The following is a 15,953-nucleotide window of genomic DNA, read 5'->3' as shown; positions in this document are numbered from 1 at the left end:
ACTTTGTTTCCACAAAGACACAAATTAAGAATGGCTCCCTCCTTTATTTGTCATCCACATGGGTGGTTGTTATGTCCCTCCCAAAGCTGGGACCAAATGTGTGCCCTTGGTGTACAGTAATAGCTCCCCCTTGTGGAATAGACCAGAGTCACAGTTCACCAAACCCAAACATCAAGCATGCTCCAGCTGTGCTACAATAGAGTTATAGTTATTTGTCTGTATTTGGCACTACATGAGTATGTTCAGTGTACCCCCATTTGGAACAGAGCACATGGATATGTGTTCTTTAGACTATCATGTATATCCACGTGTAACAATGCTGATTTAATATGCTGATTAATAATCAGCTTTATTTTCACAAAGACAAAAATTAAGAACAGCTCCCTCCTTTATTTGTCTTCCACGTGTAAACGCACATGTAAACAACCCATAGGCGACCTTCCTCTAATACACTCCATGTTCGTTTGTGTCCAAATATGCACATTATGGTGTGAACATGAACAAAACACATAAGTGTAAACACAAATAAAACTGATGCTGAACTGATTCAGTGGGTTCATGCATTGCAGCTCATTTACAACAGTTCTAAAGCATAATACTGATAACTGTGACATTAAGTGGTGAAACACAGAAATGAAAATACTAATAGCAAGATAGGATGAACTCGTGAGCATTTTTGCTTCATTCATTTTCACAGTGAATCCATTCATTTAGTAATTGAAATTGACCATTATGGCTGAATGAAATCCAGGGAAATGCTTGTGCTGTTAGTGGTTGCTGTCTGATGTAAACAAGCAGACTTACAGGTGCAATAAGCAACATTGGCCAAACAAGAGGAAAAACTCTCACACACAACACACGCATACGCACACACACACACAAACCCATGTAGCCTGGGCAAACAGGCATGCTACTTTATCAACATTTAACAGCAACCATAACATTTGTATGAGGTGATTATTATGTGTGTCAAGGGGATACACTCGATTATATTAGCTATGTGTGGTTTGTCTGTTTATTGAAAGGTGATTAAGTATTGCTGTCCATGGTTTTAAAAAGTCTGTTACAATGTTGCCTATTACACCTTCAAAACTATGTGGCTAAGAGCAGGCATATAAACTGTGCATTGGAAAGATCCATTCATTATACAAACAGTTTGAAAAATACTGTTAACCTGAGACAACCCATGTGAAAGCAAAATTAGAAAAATAATCTGACCTGTTTCTACACTCTCCTTGGGAGAAATAAGAAGCAATAAGAGTAGCTTTTCAGTTTAACCTAAACTGGACTTGCTCTGAGACAATAACTCCAATGTAAGTTTAATTTAAGATATCAACATTCTGTGTTTTTTTTTCTCAATCTATTCTTATTGCTCTTAAGGAGGGGTTAGGAGATAATGTTCAGATCTCAGTGAGAGCTGAGATGCGTTCAAATGTGGCAAACAGTGGCGAACGTTTGTGGTGAACATGTTTTTTCTGAACAGTTCAATTTGAACTACTTGCTGTAAATATTCCATTGTCATGGTAACACTTTATCAAGCTCACGTTCAGCTCCACTGTATGTTTGCAGAGAACTACCTCCTCTCTAGTGTTCGCAAACTTTTGCCAAAAACTCAAGGCAAACAGAAACCTGTTTGCAATTGTTCGCCTATGTTTGCACATTTGAACATACCTCTGATTTATTTCTTGTGGGACACAATAAGACATTTTGCTGGGCCCCAAAATAAAAACATTTCTGAATGTAAAGTTAATTTTAAGAACTGTATGAATACATTATTTCAGTGCACCATAAACACCTTGTCTATCAGGCTCATTGTTTTTCAAATTTTCTCACAGAGAAAATAATAAAACTTTATTAAAAATATATATATATCTTAATCTTAATAAAATATAATATTGTGCTGTTGGAAAGAAGTCCTGTTGTCTCCTGTATCACAGGGTCATCTGCCAGACAGAGATGGTTGCCTGCCCCAATAGTGGTTTCCCCCCAATCACGAGTAGAGCCTCAGGCAAGTGATGCTCGATGCTCTCCTCCGAACAGTCCGACACCTCCTCCATGTCCCAGTCCTTCTGGAAGGCGTCCTGGTTCTCGAACATGAGACAGGGCCTCTTCAGCCTGTCCTCTCTTAGATCCTCCTCGGAGTCCCTCAGCCCCCTTTTGTCCAGCTGGAGCGTCTGCAGCTCAATGGCGCCCTCTAGCAGTGGCCTGGGCGCCGGCGACAGCTTGTTCTTGAAGGGCCGGAACTTGCTGGAGGTGGGGCTTCCCAAGGGGCTGTCTGCGAGCCCCGTAGTGCAGCCGGACGACTGGAAGCCAGGGCCCAGCCCCACCGCACAGTGGTGGATTCTGCCCGGTGGGTTGGAGGTCTTGATGGCGGCCACTTTCTCCCAGACGTGCGAGGGCAGGTTGAGCCTCCACAGGCTGTTCAGGGGGGAGTTCTGCGTCTCGCCTCCCCCGAACAGGAGCACGCTGTCTCGGTACAGCACCATGGAGTGGCCCACCAGTTTAGAGGGTCCGGAACTGGGAAGAGAAAACAACAAAAACAGGAAGTCACACAATGATGTTCTTTGGGTGAGGTGACCCTTTGCCTTACAAACTGTGAACACAAGGGAAAGGCGCGTTGACCTGAGACTATACTATTTTTCTGTCAAAGTACATGCAACCTTTCAAACAGTGAACATGGGCATCATGGCAGTTCTAGTGTTACAAACATCAGAGCCAGCTGCTGAATGAGATCATTTGATCATTTATTGACAAACAAAACTAGGGATGCACGATATATCGGCGGCCAATATATTATTGGCCGATAAGTGAAAAAATGAAAATATTATTATTGGTCTGAGAATTCTGGCCAATAATTTGTGCCGATATTTCTAAGTCCTAATTTAGGCCTACGTAAGGTCCGTCTGGCTACACTGAGCTACTTGAGCTTGGTTGGCTATACTTTTTCCTCAATATAATGTCATAGTATAGGGAATTGTGTTATTTTAGGAACGATTCATATAGATTTTTGCAACTTGCTAGGACCACATTGAATACAAAACAACCTGTTTCCAATTTTTTTCTTCATTTTCAGTGCCAAAATTCGGACAATATATGCGGAAAAATAATATAAAGGCTTAAAGGTTGGTCAACTTTTTGATAAATATACACCTAATAAGGTAGACAAGTGAGATACAGACTATGTTCAAAAGATGTATTGCATCATTTGCCAAAAAATTTGGAGAAAAAATGGAAAAAATGAAAAAAAGAGAAAAAACATCTGCGTCTTGTTTCATTATTGAAGAGTTCAACAAAACATTGTCATTGTCACTCAAGTATTTATCCTCACCACTGTCACTGTCTTTTTAATATTGGTGTACATCTCCTCAGAGCCTTCACACCTGCAAAGTTGCGTGAATGGTAAGTTGTTACTCTTGCAAGAACACCTTATACTGCATTGGCTGGCAAGATAACAACACTTCACAAGTTCCACAACAGCCTCTGGTGCTGGTGGAAGTTTTGATAGAACAATGTCTCCATCCCAGTGATAGTGAGTCAAGAATCTTTGGAGCAGGCACTGTATCTTGTGCCCAAACATTTGCTTGCCTGTGTGCTCTCAGAATTTCAATTTAATTTCAGTTATAGAGCGTCAAAACATTACACATGTCTCATGGCGCTTTACAGAGTGTTAAACATTCAGACAGAGCCCATGAGTAACAGGGGCGAGGAAAAACTCCCAAGAATGGGAGAAACATATAGGATGAAACCTCAAGCAGATCCACGACTCAAGGGCCTGACCCATCTGCCTGGGGTCAGTTACAGGACAGTAAGTCTATACAGAGAATAGAACATGGTATTTAGAGCCACCTGAGGTATATGTTACAAAGTGGTTGGATGGTTACATAACCAGTATGATAATGCATGAATCCTATTTAGTGTTAAGTTCAAATAGTCCAGTGTAGGGGATGAATTGTCCATAGGAATTAGGAGTTGTCATCGGGCAAATAGTGGGTCGCTAGGCTGCGCGGGCAGAAATCTGAGCATGGGGACAGCAATAGGCGATGGTAGGGCAATCATAGGGATGGGATTTCCCTAGTTCACAAGTTTTTCCACTCCCTGGTTGGGTTTTAGAGTTTTAAACATGTTCCACCAAAGGGCTTTAGCTGTTTGAAAACCATGTTTTGAGGAGCTGGCACAAATTTCTCACATCCAGCTAACACGTCTGGAGATGGATGAGGACCTACTACAAGCCTACAAAGTGTGTTAAAGACACCATCATGACTTGATTGACTTGAAACAGAAACCTTTCCTTTCCCACGGGATAAACGGTAAATGGCGGGACAAATGGTTGACTTTCAATTTCCTGATAGGATAGGATACAATAGGATACCCGATAGGTCCACCGACTCTATACAGGATGTGATTGCCCTGAGCGAAGTTTGGTTTTTCCACCTCACAAGCCAACAGAGAGTTGCTAGACTACCCTGACTGCAAATTACATTTGCTGCCGCTAGCGTGCGTCAAGATTTCTAGGCTGTATCTTTTGTCGACGTTCTCCAGTGCCCATGATAATGAGACTGTCTTTGTTGATGTCTGGTACCCTGCGAAGGGCAAGCACCAAGACATCTGTGTGACATGTAGATATATGGGGTTTTGCCAAAATGACTTACTGCTACTGCCACCTTTGTGTGTGTGAACTGTGACTGGCAGTTTACATAGTTCAACAGCTTTATGACCAAGGTAGAGGATGAGGTTGGCTTTGGTTTCCTTCGATCCCAGGAAAGCTTTAAAGTCTTTGATTGGTGTAGAGTCTTGTATTTTGTATCCCTTATCATGTGCTTTTCCCATTGTATGGACCTGTCTCGTCCTGTCTTTCATGGAGTTTGTGATGGTATAGTTGTTAAATAATAAGTATATGTCATTGTACTGAGTGCATAATGGTGGTTACACCCATCACTGGTTGATTTACGGGGCAGCCGTGGCCCACTGGTTAGCACTCTGGACTTGTAACCGGAGGGTTGCCGGTTCGAGCCCCGACCAGTGGGCCGTGGCTGAAGTGCCCTTGAGCAAGGCACCTAACCCCTCACTGCTCCCCGAGCGCCGCCGTTGAAGCAGCTCACTGCGCCGGGATTAGTGTGTGCTTCACCTCACTGTGTGTTCACTGTGTGCTGTTTGTGTTTCACTAATTCACCGATTGGGTTAAATGCAGAGACCAAATTTCCCTCATGGGATCAAAAAAAAAAGTATATATACTTATACTTAATGATGACATCTCATATACTTATACTTAATCATGACACTCGCAATTCACTGACGTCAGGTTCACTTAAAGGAGCCACACATACTGTAGGGCTAGGCTACTGTTATGTTGTTGACTGCCGCACTATTGAGGACTATTATGAGTTCTGTCCATTATTTGGTGGTAGGTAAAATTACTGCAATAAAATTATGCTCATTAAATGCTTTCCCCAAATCACTTTTCACAATTTTTTTCAAGAGTAATATTATCGGTTATCGTATCGGTATCGGCAACAACAAACCAATACATTTTGGTTATCGTTATCGGCCCTAAAATTCCATATCGGTGCATCTCTAAACAAAACATTTTTCTAGTTTCTAGTCATTTTAACCCAAACACGACATTTTCTCCTTCACACTGGAAGCTTATTCACACTCTTTCAGGAAACAGGAAAAACTAAACTTGACCTTGATCATCAAACCATGCATAAGAGACAGTTCACTTCTGCTACCACACACACACACACACACACACACAAACACACACACACACACAGACACATTGGAGCACTGTTGAACTGGAGCACACTGTGGTAGCCTACACATGGATAAAGCTCTATTTTTCCGATCACAGCTGCTTTGCATCAGTTCCAGTCATCTTGAAAGCACAAGGTCTGATGCACAGATTACGGCTCATTTACATTCTGACTACACTACACTGCCTGACAGGTTAGTTAGTAACCTCCGTAAAGTCCAGGCTAGATGGGGGCCCTATTAGGGTTTTATAACATACGGCACCCTCCACATTTGTTAGCACCCTTGGTAAAGATGAGTAAAAGTGGTATGAGTGGTATTAAAAAAAAAGAGTCATTCAGCATTTTACTATGTAAACAATGAGGAAAAATTCTACGTCTAAGGGAAACATTTTTTTCTGAGAGGAAAAAAAAAGCCTCATGAAGAAATAAATATTCTAACATATATAACAAAAACACGTGCCATATGTTGAAAACTTGAGGTTGAGATATTTTGAATCCCTTTTTATCAGCGCTGCCCATAGATGTAGAGGTTGCTGTGTAATTCTGCGTGATGGTCACAAGGGATACTAACACACAACAAGCTCACACACTGAGAACTGAGATAGGCTCACTACAGGGATTTGAAAATAACCATCCTCCAGAGGACTCTCTGTATAAATAACAGAGAGATAATAAATATACATGTATATTTATTTTATATCAAGTATACCCGGACCCTACAATCCAGTTTAATAAACTGAAACCAATGTCAGCACACATGTTGTATTGCCTGCATAGTAGTACACTCTATATGCATACAGAAGTTCACCACCAGCTTCAGTGGTTTCAACATTATCTTTAAAGAGGAAACACATTCTCTCTCTCTCTCTTTCTCTCTCTCTCTCTCTCTCTCTCTCTCTCTCTCACTCACACTCACTCACACACACTCACTCACTCACACACACACACTCACTCACTCACTCACTCACACACTCTCTCTCTCTCTCTCTCTCTTTCTCACACTCATTCACTCACTCACTCACTCACACACTCTCTCTCTCTCTCTCTCTCTCTCTCTCTCTGTCTCTCTCTCTCACACTCATTCACTCACTCACTCACTCACACACTCTCTCTCTCTCCCCACACACACTCACTGTGTTCTGATGTAGCTCCAGGTGTGGTTGGTCAGGCACCACCTCCACAGGTCCCTCTGCTCACGGAGGCCACTCAGGCCCCCGTACAGGTACATGCTGTGCTGATGAGCCACCACCGCGTGCCCGTGTCTGGGGCCTGGACCCTGCTCCGCCTGGACGCCGCTCAGGAGGGACCACACACCCGTGTCTGACATGACCACAACACACACACACACACACGAGTGAATCATCTCAACACAAGGCACTATAGGACTATAGCATGTTCAAACACAGATGCTATTGTTTATGTGCAAACAAAGTGTTTTAGAGTAAAACATAACGTAATTAAAATAAAAAGACAAATAAGTAATGTAATTATTGTGCGACTAAAGTTCAGAGTTCAATCTTAGGCACATGAAAAGTAATGTAATTACTCTGTAATATGGGACCCAGCAGGACTGTGAGAATGATCCCGTTTTACACAGCCAAAGTAATGTAATTACTCTGTAATATGGGACCCAGCAGGACTGTGAGAATGATCCCGTTTTACACAGCCAAAGTAACGTAATTACTCTGTAATATGGGACCCAGCAGGACTGTGAGAATGATCCCGTTTTACACAGCCAAAGTAACGTAATTACTCTGTAATATGGGACCCAGCAGGACTGTGAGAATGATCCCGTTTTATAAAGGAGGTGACTCTTACCAAACTCATATTTCCAGAACTCCTGCGAGGGCCCCCTGATGTCGATGTATCCCCCGTAGATGTACATGGCCGAGCCAAAGGCCACGGCGCTGTGCCCCTTCCTGTTAACTGGTGCTGGCTACAGGAAGACAACACAAAGCCACATATTATAACACGTTTACAGGCCCCCTGTATTTATGTTTCCAAAATCATTTTCATGGCACATAAACTTTTAATAAGGCAAACGGCACTTATGCCACACTCTGAATGGGTCGCATTGCACACTTTAATGCACAATTTCACATATTATAACATGCACAAGGTGTGTATGCATGTGTGTGTGTGTGTGAGAGTGTGAATAAGGTGTCTTTATTGGTCAGCTCCCCCCATTGTTGCTCAGGCATTTGAAGAATGTCCCACCTGAGACGGTTGAATCTGGCCCTCGGAATACCTCCACTCCTCTTTCTCTGGAAACACACACACACACACTCTTATCAGTTCACTTGTTTTGTCATATGGGCCTCATCGGCTACATACTTTTCAGTTCAACCATGCAAGAACTGACATTATGAACGCTGAAAGACATATGGATTCACAGATGTAGCAAGTTGTATATTTAAAGTTATTACAAGTATAATAACTTGTGATCAAACTAAACAGATAATCCTGATGGGTAAAAACAACACTTAAAGGTAGGATAAGCGATGCTAAGTGATTTCTTACACATAACAGTTTTTGTAAAATGTATAAAAGAATATCTCCTCACAATTTGCTAGCTCTCCATTCACTACACTATATATATTTATCACCCGGAGAGAAAAAATACTCTTTTCTGATTGGCTGGCGGGGTGGCTTTTAATTCTGAATAACGGGACACCTATGAAGTAGATCTGGTAAAAAAAAGTTTAATCGCCGTTCCATATCAATGCTTATGAATGGTAACTATAACAACAATAGTAGGACGACGATATACATATATACATATATATACATACTTCTTACAGAGCCCTGGCTCCATGAACTGTGTAAACAAACAAAGTGAGTGCAGCCTGTTCCCCAAACAATAATAGAACACTATATGGCTGATCTCGGAGAGCACTGAAGAGAGGGGTGTGTGAGAGAGGGGTGCTCTCTGGTGTGTTTGGTTCAGTATTTGGTTCAAATATAATCTAATATTATTATTATTATTATTATTATTATTATAAATATGATCTAAGTTCCTTTGGACTAAAGCGTCTGCTAAGAGACATAAACATAAACGCCATCAAACTCAACGTCCTCCTCCCTCATCGCTTACCCTACCTTTAACATCTGAACTGAACACTTTATTCCAGATGGTCTCTACACCTGACTAACCGGAATAGGCACGGAACTATGTACTTTTTACACATGGTCAAAGGTCCACATGGACAGGTTACGAGGTTGTCACAGTGCTTTAAAAGCATGTCTATAAACAGCCACGGCCAGGGTGAGTTTTGCCCCACTGTCGTGTGTAGAGTTACACTCTTGCATTTGCACTTACCTATGTCAAACAACCATAGTGGCATCTTCCAGTCTGTGTAGGCAGAGTCTATCAGTCCTCCAAATACATACAGAATCCCCTACAACCATCAGTCACCACACAAGAAGACCCATTACTGAGTGAAATTACAGTATCTTTATTAAATGTTCTGTTTACAGACAAATGTGACCTATGTATTAATAGCATGATCATCGTGATGACCGTGTTTACCTACGCTTATGCAAGTTTTAATGAAAATAATATAGATGTTATCTCTAATCTTATCGGTTAACCCATGGTCATGGTTGGAAGTGTGATGGTCGTTATGTGCATTAGCTGACCTGATGTGACACCATGGTGTGTCCCTCCAGTTCTTCAGGAGCCCACTCACTGCTGCAGTCCAGTTTGGTCCAGTCATTACGCACTACACACACACACACACACACACACACACACAAATACACAGGTATAAACACACATAGATATACAACCATGCGTACCCAAGACACACACAGGCATGTAAACACAGATATACAACCATGTGCACCCAACACACACACACACACACACACATCTTGACTCCTCACCCACGCTGTACTTCCAGAAGTCTCTGAGCACCATCCTCTCGCGGCCGCCCAGCAGGTAGACGTCCCCCTTGTGGGAGCTGCAGGCGTGCCTGTAGCGGGTGCAGGGAGCAGGGGGACCCTGGGGCAGCGGCGACCACAGGGACAGGCTGCTTCTCTGAGTCATACTAGGGCAACCTGCCAGAGAGGGTGATGAATGTTCAGCATCTCTCCCATGCATGGCAAAATTAATATAAATAAATATTATTAAACAGTAACAACAACGTCATAGCCTACAATAATCAGAGGTGGACATAAGCTGTTTCATTAACTTTGTTGTGTGAGTTTCGGTTCATTATTTGAATAAATTGTAAGCCTAGGCCTACTTCTAAAAGTAGCTTAAATGCAGAGTTAACCTAACTCTCATATTCCTACTACACTCCGTTGCATAAGATTTACCTACTGCTAGTTTTCTTTCATTATTTTGTTTTTCTTCATCACAGTCGTAGGCCAACTATTTCGATAGTGGACTCTGATTCATGGTAAGGACTCATGGTAGACTAACCACACCCCCTCACGGATCCCTTTCCATCCACAGTATGAAAGATGTCTGAGGAACCGGTGCACGACTCGGACGCAGCAGCGCATCATCGGATTTACATACATGAATACTATTTTCTTGTTTCTTCTAACTTCATGCGTTTTACAACACTGGACGTTACAAAGACTGGACGTTTCAGCGTCCAAGAACTCCACATTGATCCTGAACCACGTAGCGTTGTGTATCACACTGTGGCCGAATGCTAAAATATTTGAACGATAGCCTAAAAAATGACATCCAGATGCAGTAGCCTATTCATAGCCATCACATTGGCTGATTTCGCGTAATTCGAGGAAATTCGCGTTGGCTAACCTTTCTCTTTTAATTCGTAAAAAGCCGATATAGCCTAGGTTAGGCTACATTGTTATTTTAACAACAGAGATGAGATGGCTGACTGCTGTCAACTTAAAGAAGCCTACCCTTACCTGCCTCCTCCTGTCTCTTTCTCTTCTGACTCAGTAGACGCAAGATTCTCCGTATCATAATAACGCTTAAAACACTTGCTGGAGATGATGATGGTGCTTTATGCTACACTAATAGGGTACATGAACAACATCCAATTCGGAAATGTTCGAGAGCTCATTTGCACTACATATCACAGTCCAGTTCTTCTAGGAGGAAAAAATAAACTAGGATAGGAATGATATATTGCCAAGTGCAGCGGGTTGATCAGGACCGCCTCGCGCAACGAAAAGGGACTGCTGTCAGGTGACTAGCATCTTGCCAGCATACAACTTCATTGCCATTGCCAAGGCGTGTGAAAGCGACTGCTGATTCAAAGTTATGGACATTATTGAAGAAGAAAATCATTATCAAATGGGTGCAGTGCTAAAACAAAAGATTATCTTCCAAATGATTTTCAATAACGCACAGTGATAGCCTACATCAGTGGTTCTCAAACTGTTCACAATGAGTACCACCTCAGGAAACAATTGGCTCTCCAACTTAAAATACAATGGCCTAGGCTTGGGGTCCCCAAATAGTTTGGCCCAAGGGCCAAATTATGTCACGCATACACCTGCAAACATTATTTTAAAAAAAAATAATAATAATAATAATAATCATCCTAACACTCAGAGTCGGGCACATTTGTATATCTGACTCTAACCAAAAACATTTTCATTTACTGCTCCTCTGAAAGCAAATGAACAACATTGCAACAATATGATACCTGCCCAAATTATCTTGATACTGATACTAAATGGATTCTAGTATACTGTAGGGCAAAAACCAAAACATCAGCAGAATGACCAACATCGAACTTAACAAAAAAATCTGAAAATATTTTGCCAATGTCAATGTAAGATAGTGGATGTGAAAACAACCCACAAAAAGGACTGTGTCATAGTGTGTTCAGAGATAATGAGATAATTAAATACCAGTTATCATTTACCTTGTTAAAATCTGACAGTGATTTTTTTTTTTCATGGCTCTCACCAAGTCCTACATGCGATGTGAGCAAGCATTAGCGATCAAATCAGTTGAATAGGCTGGGCTACATTGTTTTCAATTGGAATATCCTGTCAGTAGGCCTAAGAGACGTCAAGTCAGCGGTGCACATTAAATCCTCCACAGCAGTCGGATGTAGTGAGGATTCTCTCTATTAATAAAATGTCATTCTTGTCCGCTCGTGCCAGACATGTCAGCGCGGGACACTCATTTGGCTCTTGCGGGCCGCCATTTGGGGAACGCTGGCCTAGGACAATTTCACATATCGTATACTGTTTTGTGTCGTTTGTTGCTGGCAGGTGGCATAGCCTCACAAGTCACTTGTGCTGGGCTCATTATACCACCAACTGCAGTTTCCGCTAGACATAGTCACCACACTTCTCTTCATAATACTTCCTGTTTGGAGCCATGATTGCATGAATGTTTTTGATCCATCATATTTCCTTCCTTTTCCTTTGCTTGCTATCACAGCTGAGCTTGTCCACCATTTAGTCTATTGGCTCCTATTGACTGATATAAAAACAAATAGGCCTATTTTTTTCATGAAGGAATAGTTTAAATTTAACTTCAGTTTGATCGTGTGGTTAAGGATTTTGAATTATATCTATTTTGATATAATTTGAAGTGATTATGTCATCATCTTTATAAAAAAAAAACTCTTGGAGTAGGCTACCACTAAGGAGTCCGCGTACCACCAGTTGTACCCGTACCAAAGTTTGAAAACTACTGGAATAGGCCTACATAATAACCATGCCTAACATTACAGGCAATAGGTAGGCCTGTACAGCACAATCCCCACATGAAACCACCACATGAAACAACCACATTCAAATAATTTGACCAGCTCACACAGCAGCATCCCCAAGCACTCTGGTTTGATTCTGACCAGCAATCATGTCCTCATCCCACACTTAGGAACACTTAGGAAGATAAGCAGTCAGCAATCATAGCATTTTACAGGCTTTGTCACTTTTCCATCTTAGGCAGTCTGTGTCTGTCACTGATTTACAGGTCTACATGTTATTGCCAATCTTTGGCCAAAACTAAAAAGTGCAAGCCTATTTCTAACTGGTAGGCTACATCACTGCTCTTCTTAGAAAATGAATTATTCTGAAGCAAGTGTTTGGAGTGGAATCCCACTATCATAGGCCTAGGTTAGGCCTACTTAACAAATTAGCCCACCTAAAGGGACAGAATGTTGCTGCTTCCCTAAAATAGCCGATCATAACACATAGCCTACAGTAGGCTAAACCTACCAACCTCACAGACAGCACTGGGTCTAAAATAATTATTCTGTATAAAAATTCTGTAATAAATCCACAACATCAGCATTCTAGTTTTGATAAGTTGTCAGATATTTCAAAATACATAGCCTACTTTACAAACTGTTAATCATAAAAACAACAACTAATATTAACTTACAGGGTATCTTAATCACTGGTGAAAAATTACAGTTGGTGATTTCTTTTGAACTTTGATGAAAAATTCTAAGCAGCAGAATAAAGGAAATCAAATCTCAACACTCTAGAACAAAACTTTACATTCCAAAGCAATTTCACAACCATGTGGCCAGTTCCTTACTTCACATATAACTATTCATACATCGTAACATTTCTTTCATTTCATGTTATGAGACACTGACCCTAGCAAGACTAATACAATTATCTTCACTTACAAAACAAGTGCTGAGGTTCTTGTTATTCTGGAGGGCCACTGGCGTTTGCTCTGGCGTGCTCTGGCACTACTTGCGTGCAGGGCGCAGCCATGTAAACTGAGACCCAGCATTGGCCGGGTTTCCAGGCGACAACAAACAACTGCCTTTGTGATGTCGCATCTCTGTGGGGATGGAAGGGATTCTTTGAAATTAACAGAACCTCTGTGGAGGGATGATGCCCTCATGGTACAGGAGGTGGGCTTCAATCATGGTTATAGACCCTTTCAACAATAAAAACAAAAACAATGCTTGAACATTCTATTTGGGCCCCAATCTACTTCCTCTGCATTAAGATAACATATGGAATGTTAACACGGAAGCCTTGTGGGGCCAACTATGATGCTGATAATGGAACTCTCTTGAAAGGGTCTATACACGGGAAGATGTGCATACCCCATGTTCAGTTATGTCAAACCAGTACTGTCTCATTTGCATGTGCAGTTGGGCTAAAAACCCAAGTGTTGACAGTCATACTAAACACCGACATGCCACATTACCGTGGCCTGTGCACTGACTCCTGTATGTGAGCATGCCGGATGGGCTCTACACTCCAGACTGGAGCTCTCAAGTGGTTGTCACAACAGTGTGTAGTGTTGCCACAGTTGACTCACCATGTCATAAGACCAGTGGGTCCCCAACCTGACACCCTCTTCAACTCCTCTGTGGGTATCTATTTAGCAGCCATGTTGCCATATGCATTCTCTCCTTACATTTCTAATCAACAAGAGAGCCATGGACAGCCAGTTATAAGACCCTGTTAACTGTTGTATGATGTGAAGTCCATAGGCCCACTGCATAGTTGACCCTGTTGATACTACTAAAAGGGCACTAGAAATAGGGCCCAGGTTGAACTTTGCCAGACATTTGCCTTGCCAGAGATTAGTTTCCCTTTAGTACAATGCAAAACAGCTCATACCATGACGGGCGCAGTGTGTGTAGACCAAGACTAGCCAGTAGCGAGTGTTCCTGTTCAGTTTTGTGTACATCTTTCATCTGCTGCATGAAGTTACAGAACCCCACAGAACATGATAAAGAGGCACATCTCATCCAGTTCTACCTAAGAACATCAAGTGCATGCAAGTTTTGCTGTAAAAGCAGATCTTTCATAAACTGCCTGCATTGTCAGGAGTACTGTACCATACAATCGCATCTACAATATACTTGAGATTTCAGCACTGTCAGGAAACGATTTTCAGTGAATGAAGAAGTTGATGAAGAAAGAAAGAAATAAACTTGACAATGAGCAAGTTCTTTATTTTCACGCTGAGGAAATTGTTGGTGATGTAAAATGAGATAAATAATCCATAAAAATCTTTACACAACCACAGCTACATCATTTTCTTGAAATGAAACGCAGTTTCATCGTCCAGCATCATATCATAAACAACTTTTAGAAACATAGAGGGGGTTACTCAGGGAAGGGCTGGCATGTTAAAACACATCACGAAAGCATGCTCTTGCTCAGTAAGATGTCCCTTTCACACGTTGCCCAAGGTTAAACATGGCTCTTGCCAAATCTGCATCTTTTCTCTCTATTGTTTATCAATATCACACATCACAGACATTAATATAAAATAGCCTAGATGAAACATATTTGTAATGTGAATGCAAATTGCAGAAAGACGTAGGCCTGCCGAGAAAGACTACACCAAACAGGACGCAGCGCCTACATCGGAAGCGTGTCTTTAGACGGTATTTTTTCAAGGCTATGATTAAAACAGTTCAACAGACAAGCCTATAACTGTATGTGGTTGCGCAATCGGAATTACACATGCTCACAGATTTAGGCTGTACGTACGTTGCTCACGTTAACAGACGAGTTTTAACAGTGTTTTAAAAAAGTTAATTTTGTGATAGGCCTATTGAATGGAATGTGCATACTGATGCATCAAAACATCATAGGCGAGTAAGTATAGGCTATATGCCTACTATAAAATGTATAAGTGAAGTAATTAGTTGCAGATGTCTTGTTTCCATCAGGCTAAAAAGAATCGCTCCCAAGATAGTCCAACATATCCTAACTTTGAATTTCCCTTGCTTTGTCTATAGACGTGGGCTTATAGGGCGTATGCATAAAGACAATAATCGAAGTCTTGGAAGACAGTTAACGGACTAGATTGAAACAAGTTTCCTCTTTCCTTTTTCACTTGTGGAATAATTTCCATGGTATGTTCTACTTTGTAACAACATGGTAATTGGTCGATTACTTTTACAATGTAACGGATTTACTTACTTTGTTGATCATCAGCTCTGATGTAGCCTACCCGCTCACTTCAGATAGCAACAGTGAGTGAGGGTGAAGGAGGGGCGTCTTGTCTCGGGATTTATAACCAGGAAGCGTATCCCCACTACACCACTAGCCTACTACTAGGCTACATGGGGTTCGGGGACGGTGCGCTAAATAGATAGATAGATAGATAGATAGATAGATACTTTATTGATCCCCAGGGGAAATTCAAGGTCTCAGCAGCATACAGACAACACAAACACATTCTTTAACAGCAGAAAGAGTAATTAAAGTATATAATATAAAAACACAACTAAGCAGTAAGGACAGTAGAAGATAAAGAATATG

The 15,953-nt window shown here is 41.5% G+C and overlaps 1 protein-coding gene across 4 annotated transcripts; it reads right to left on the bottom strand.

Moving 5' to 3' along the window:
* Positions 1 to 370: 370 nt before the first annotated feature.
* Positions 371 to 15,664, bottom strand: si:dkey-3d4.3 (actin-fragmin kinase). Of its 4 annotated transcripts, none has more exons than XM_042068725.1 (8): positions 15,612 to 15,664; positions 9,624 to 9,812; positions 9,393 to 9,475; positions 9,073 to 9,151; positions 7,971 to 8,017; positions 7,572 to 7,689; positions 6,887 to 7,073; positions 371 to 2,517 (listed from the first exon to the last, which is right to left on the bottom strand). In XM_042068725.1, exons 2-8 carry the CDS (start codon positions 9,799 to 9,801, stop codon positions 1,932 to 1,934), a joined length of 1,278 nt encoding a protein of 425 aa, XP_041924659.1. In that variant the 5' UTR covers positions 9,802 to 9,812; positions 15,612 to 15,664; the 3' UTR covers positions 371 to 1,931. The 4 variants fall into 4 exon arrangements, with proteins under 4 accessions (XP_041924659.1, XP_041924676.1, XP_041924649.1 ...); XM_042068742.1 differs by having other exon boundaries at positions 15,616 to 15,657; XM_042068715.1 differs by lacking the exon at positions 15,612 to 15,664 and adding an exon at positions 14,295 to 14,549 and having other exon boundaries at positions 9,639 to 9,812.
* Between the last annotated feature and the right edge of the window lie 289 nt (positions 15,665 to 15,953).

The sequence above is a fragment of the Alosa sapidissima genome, chromosome 2 (genome assembly GCF_018492685.1).
Source record: "Alosa sapidissima isolate fAloSap1 chromosome 2, fAloSap1.pri, whole genome shotgun sequence".
Lineage (NCBI taxonomy): Eukaryota > Metazoa > Chordata > Actinopteri > Clupeiformes > Clupeidae > Alosa > Alosa sapidissima.
The sequence above is the reverse complement of the archived record's forward strand: the minus strand, read 5'-3'. Positions and strand labels throughout refer to the sequence as shown.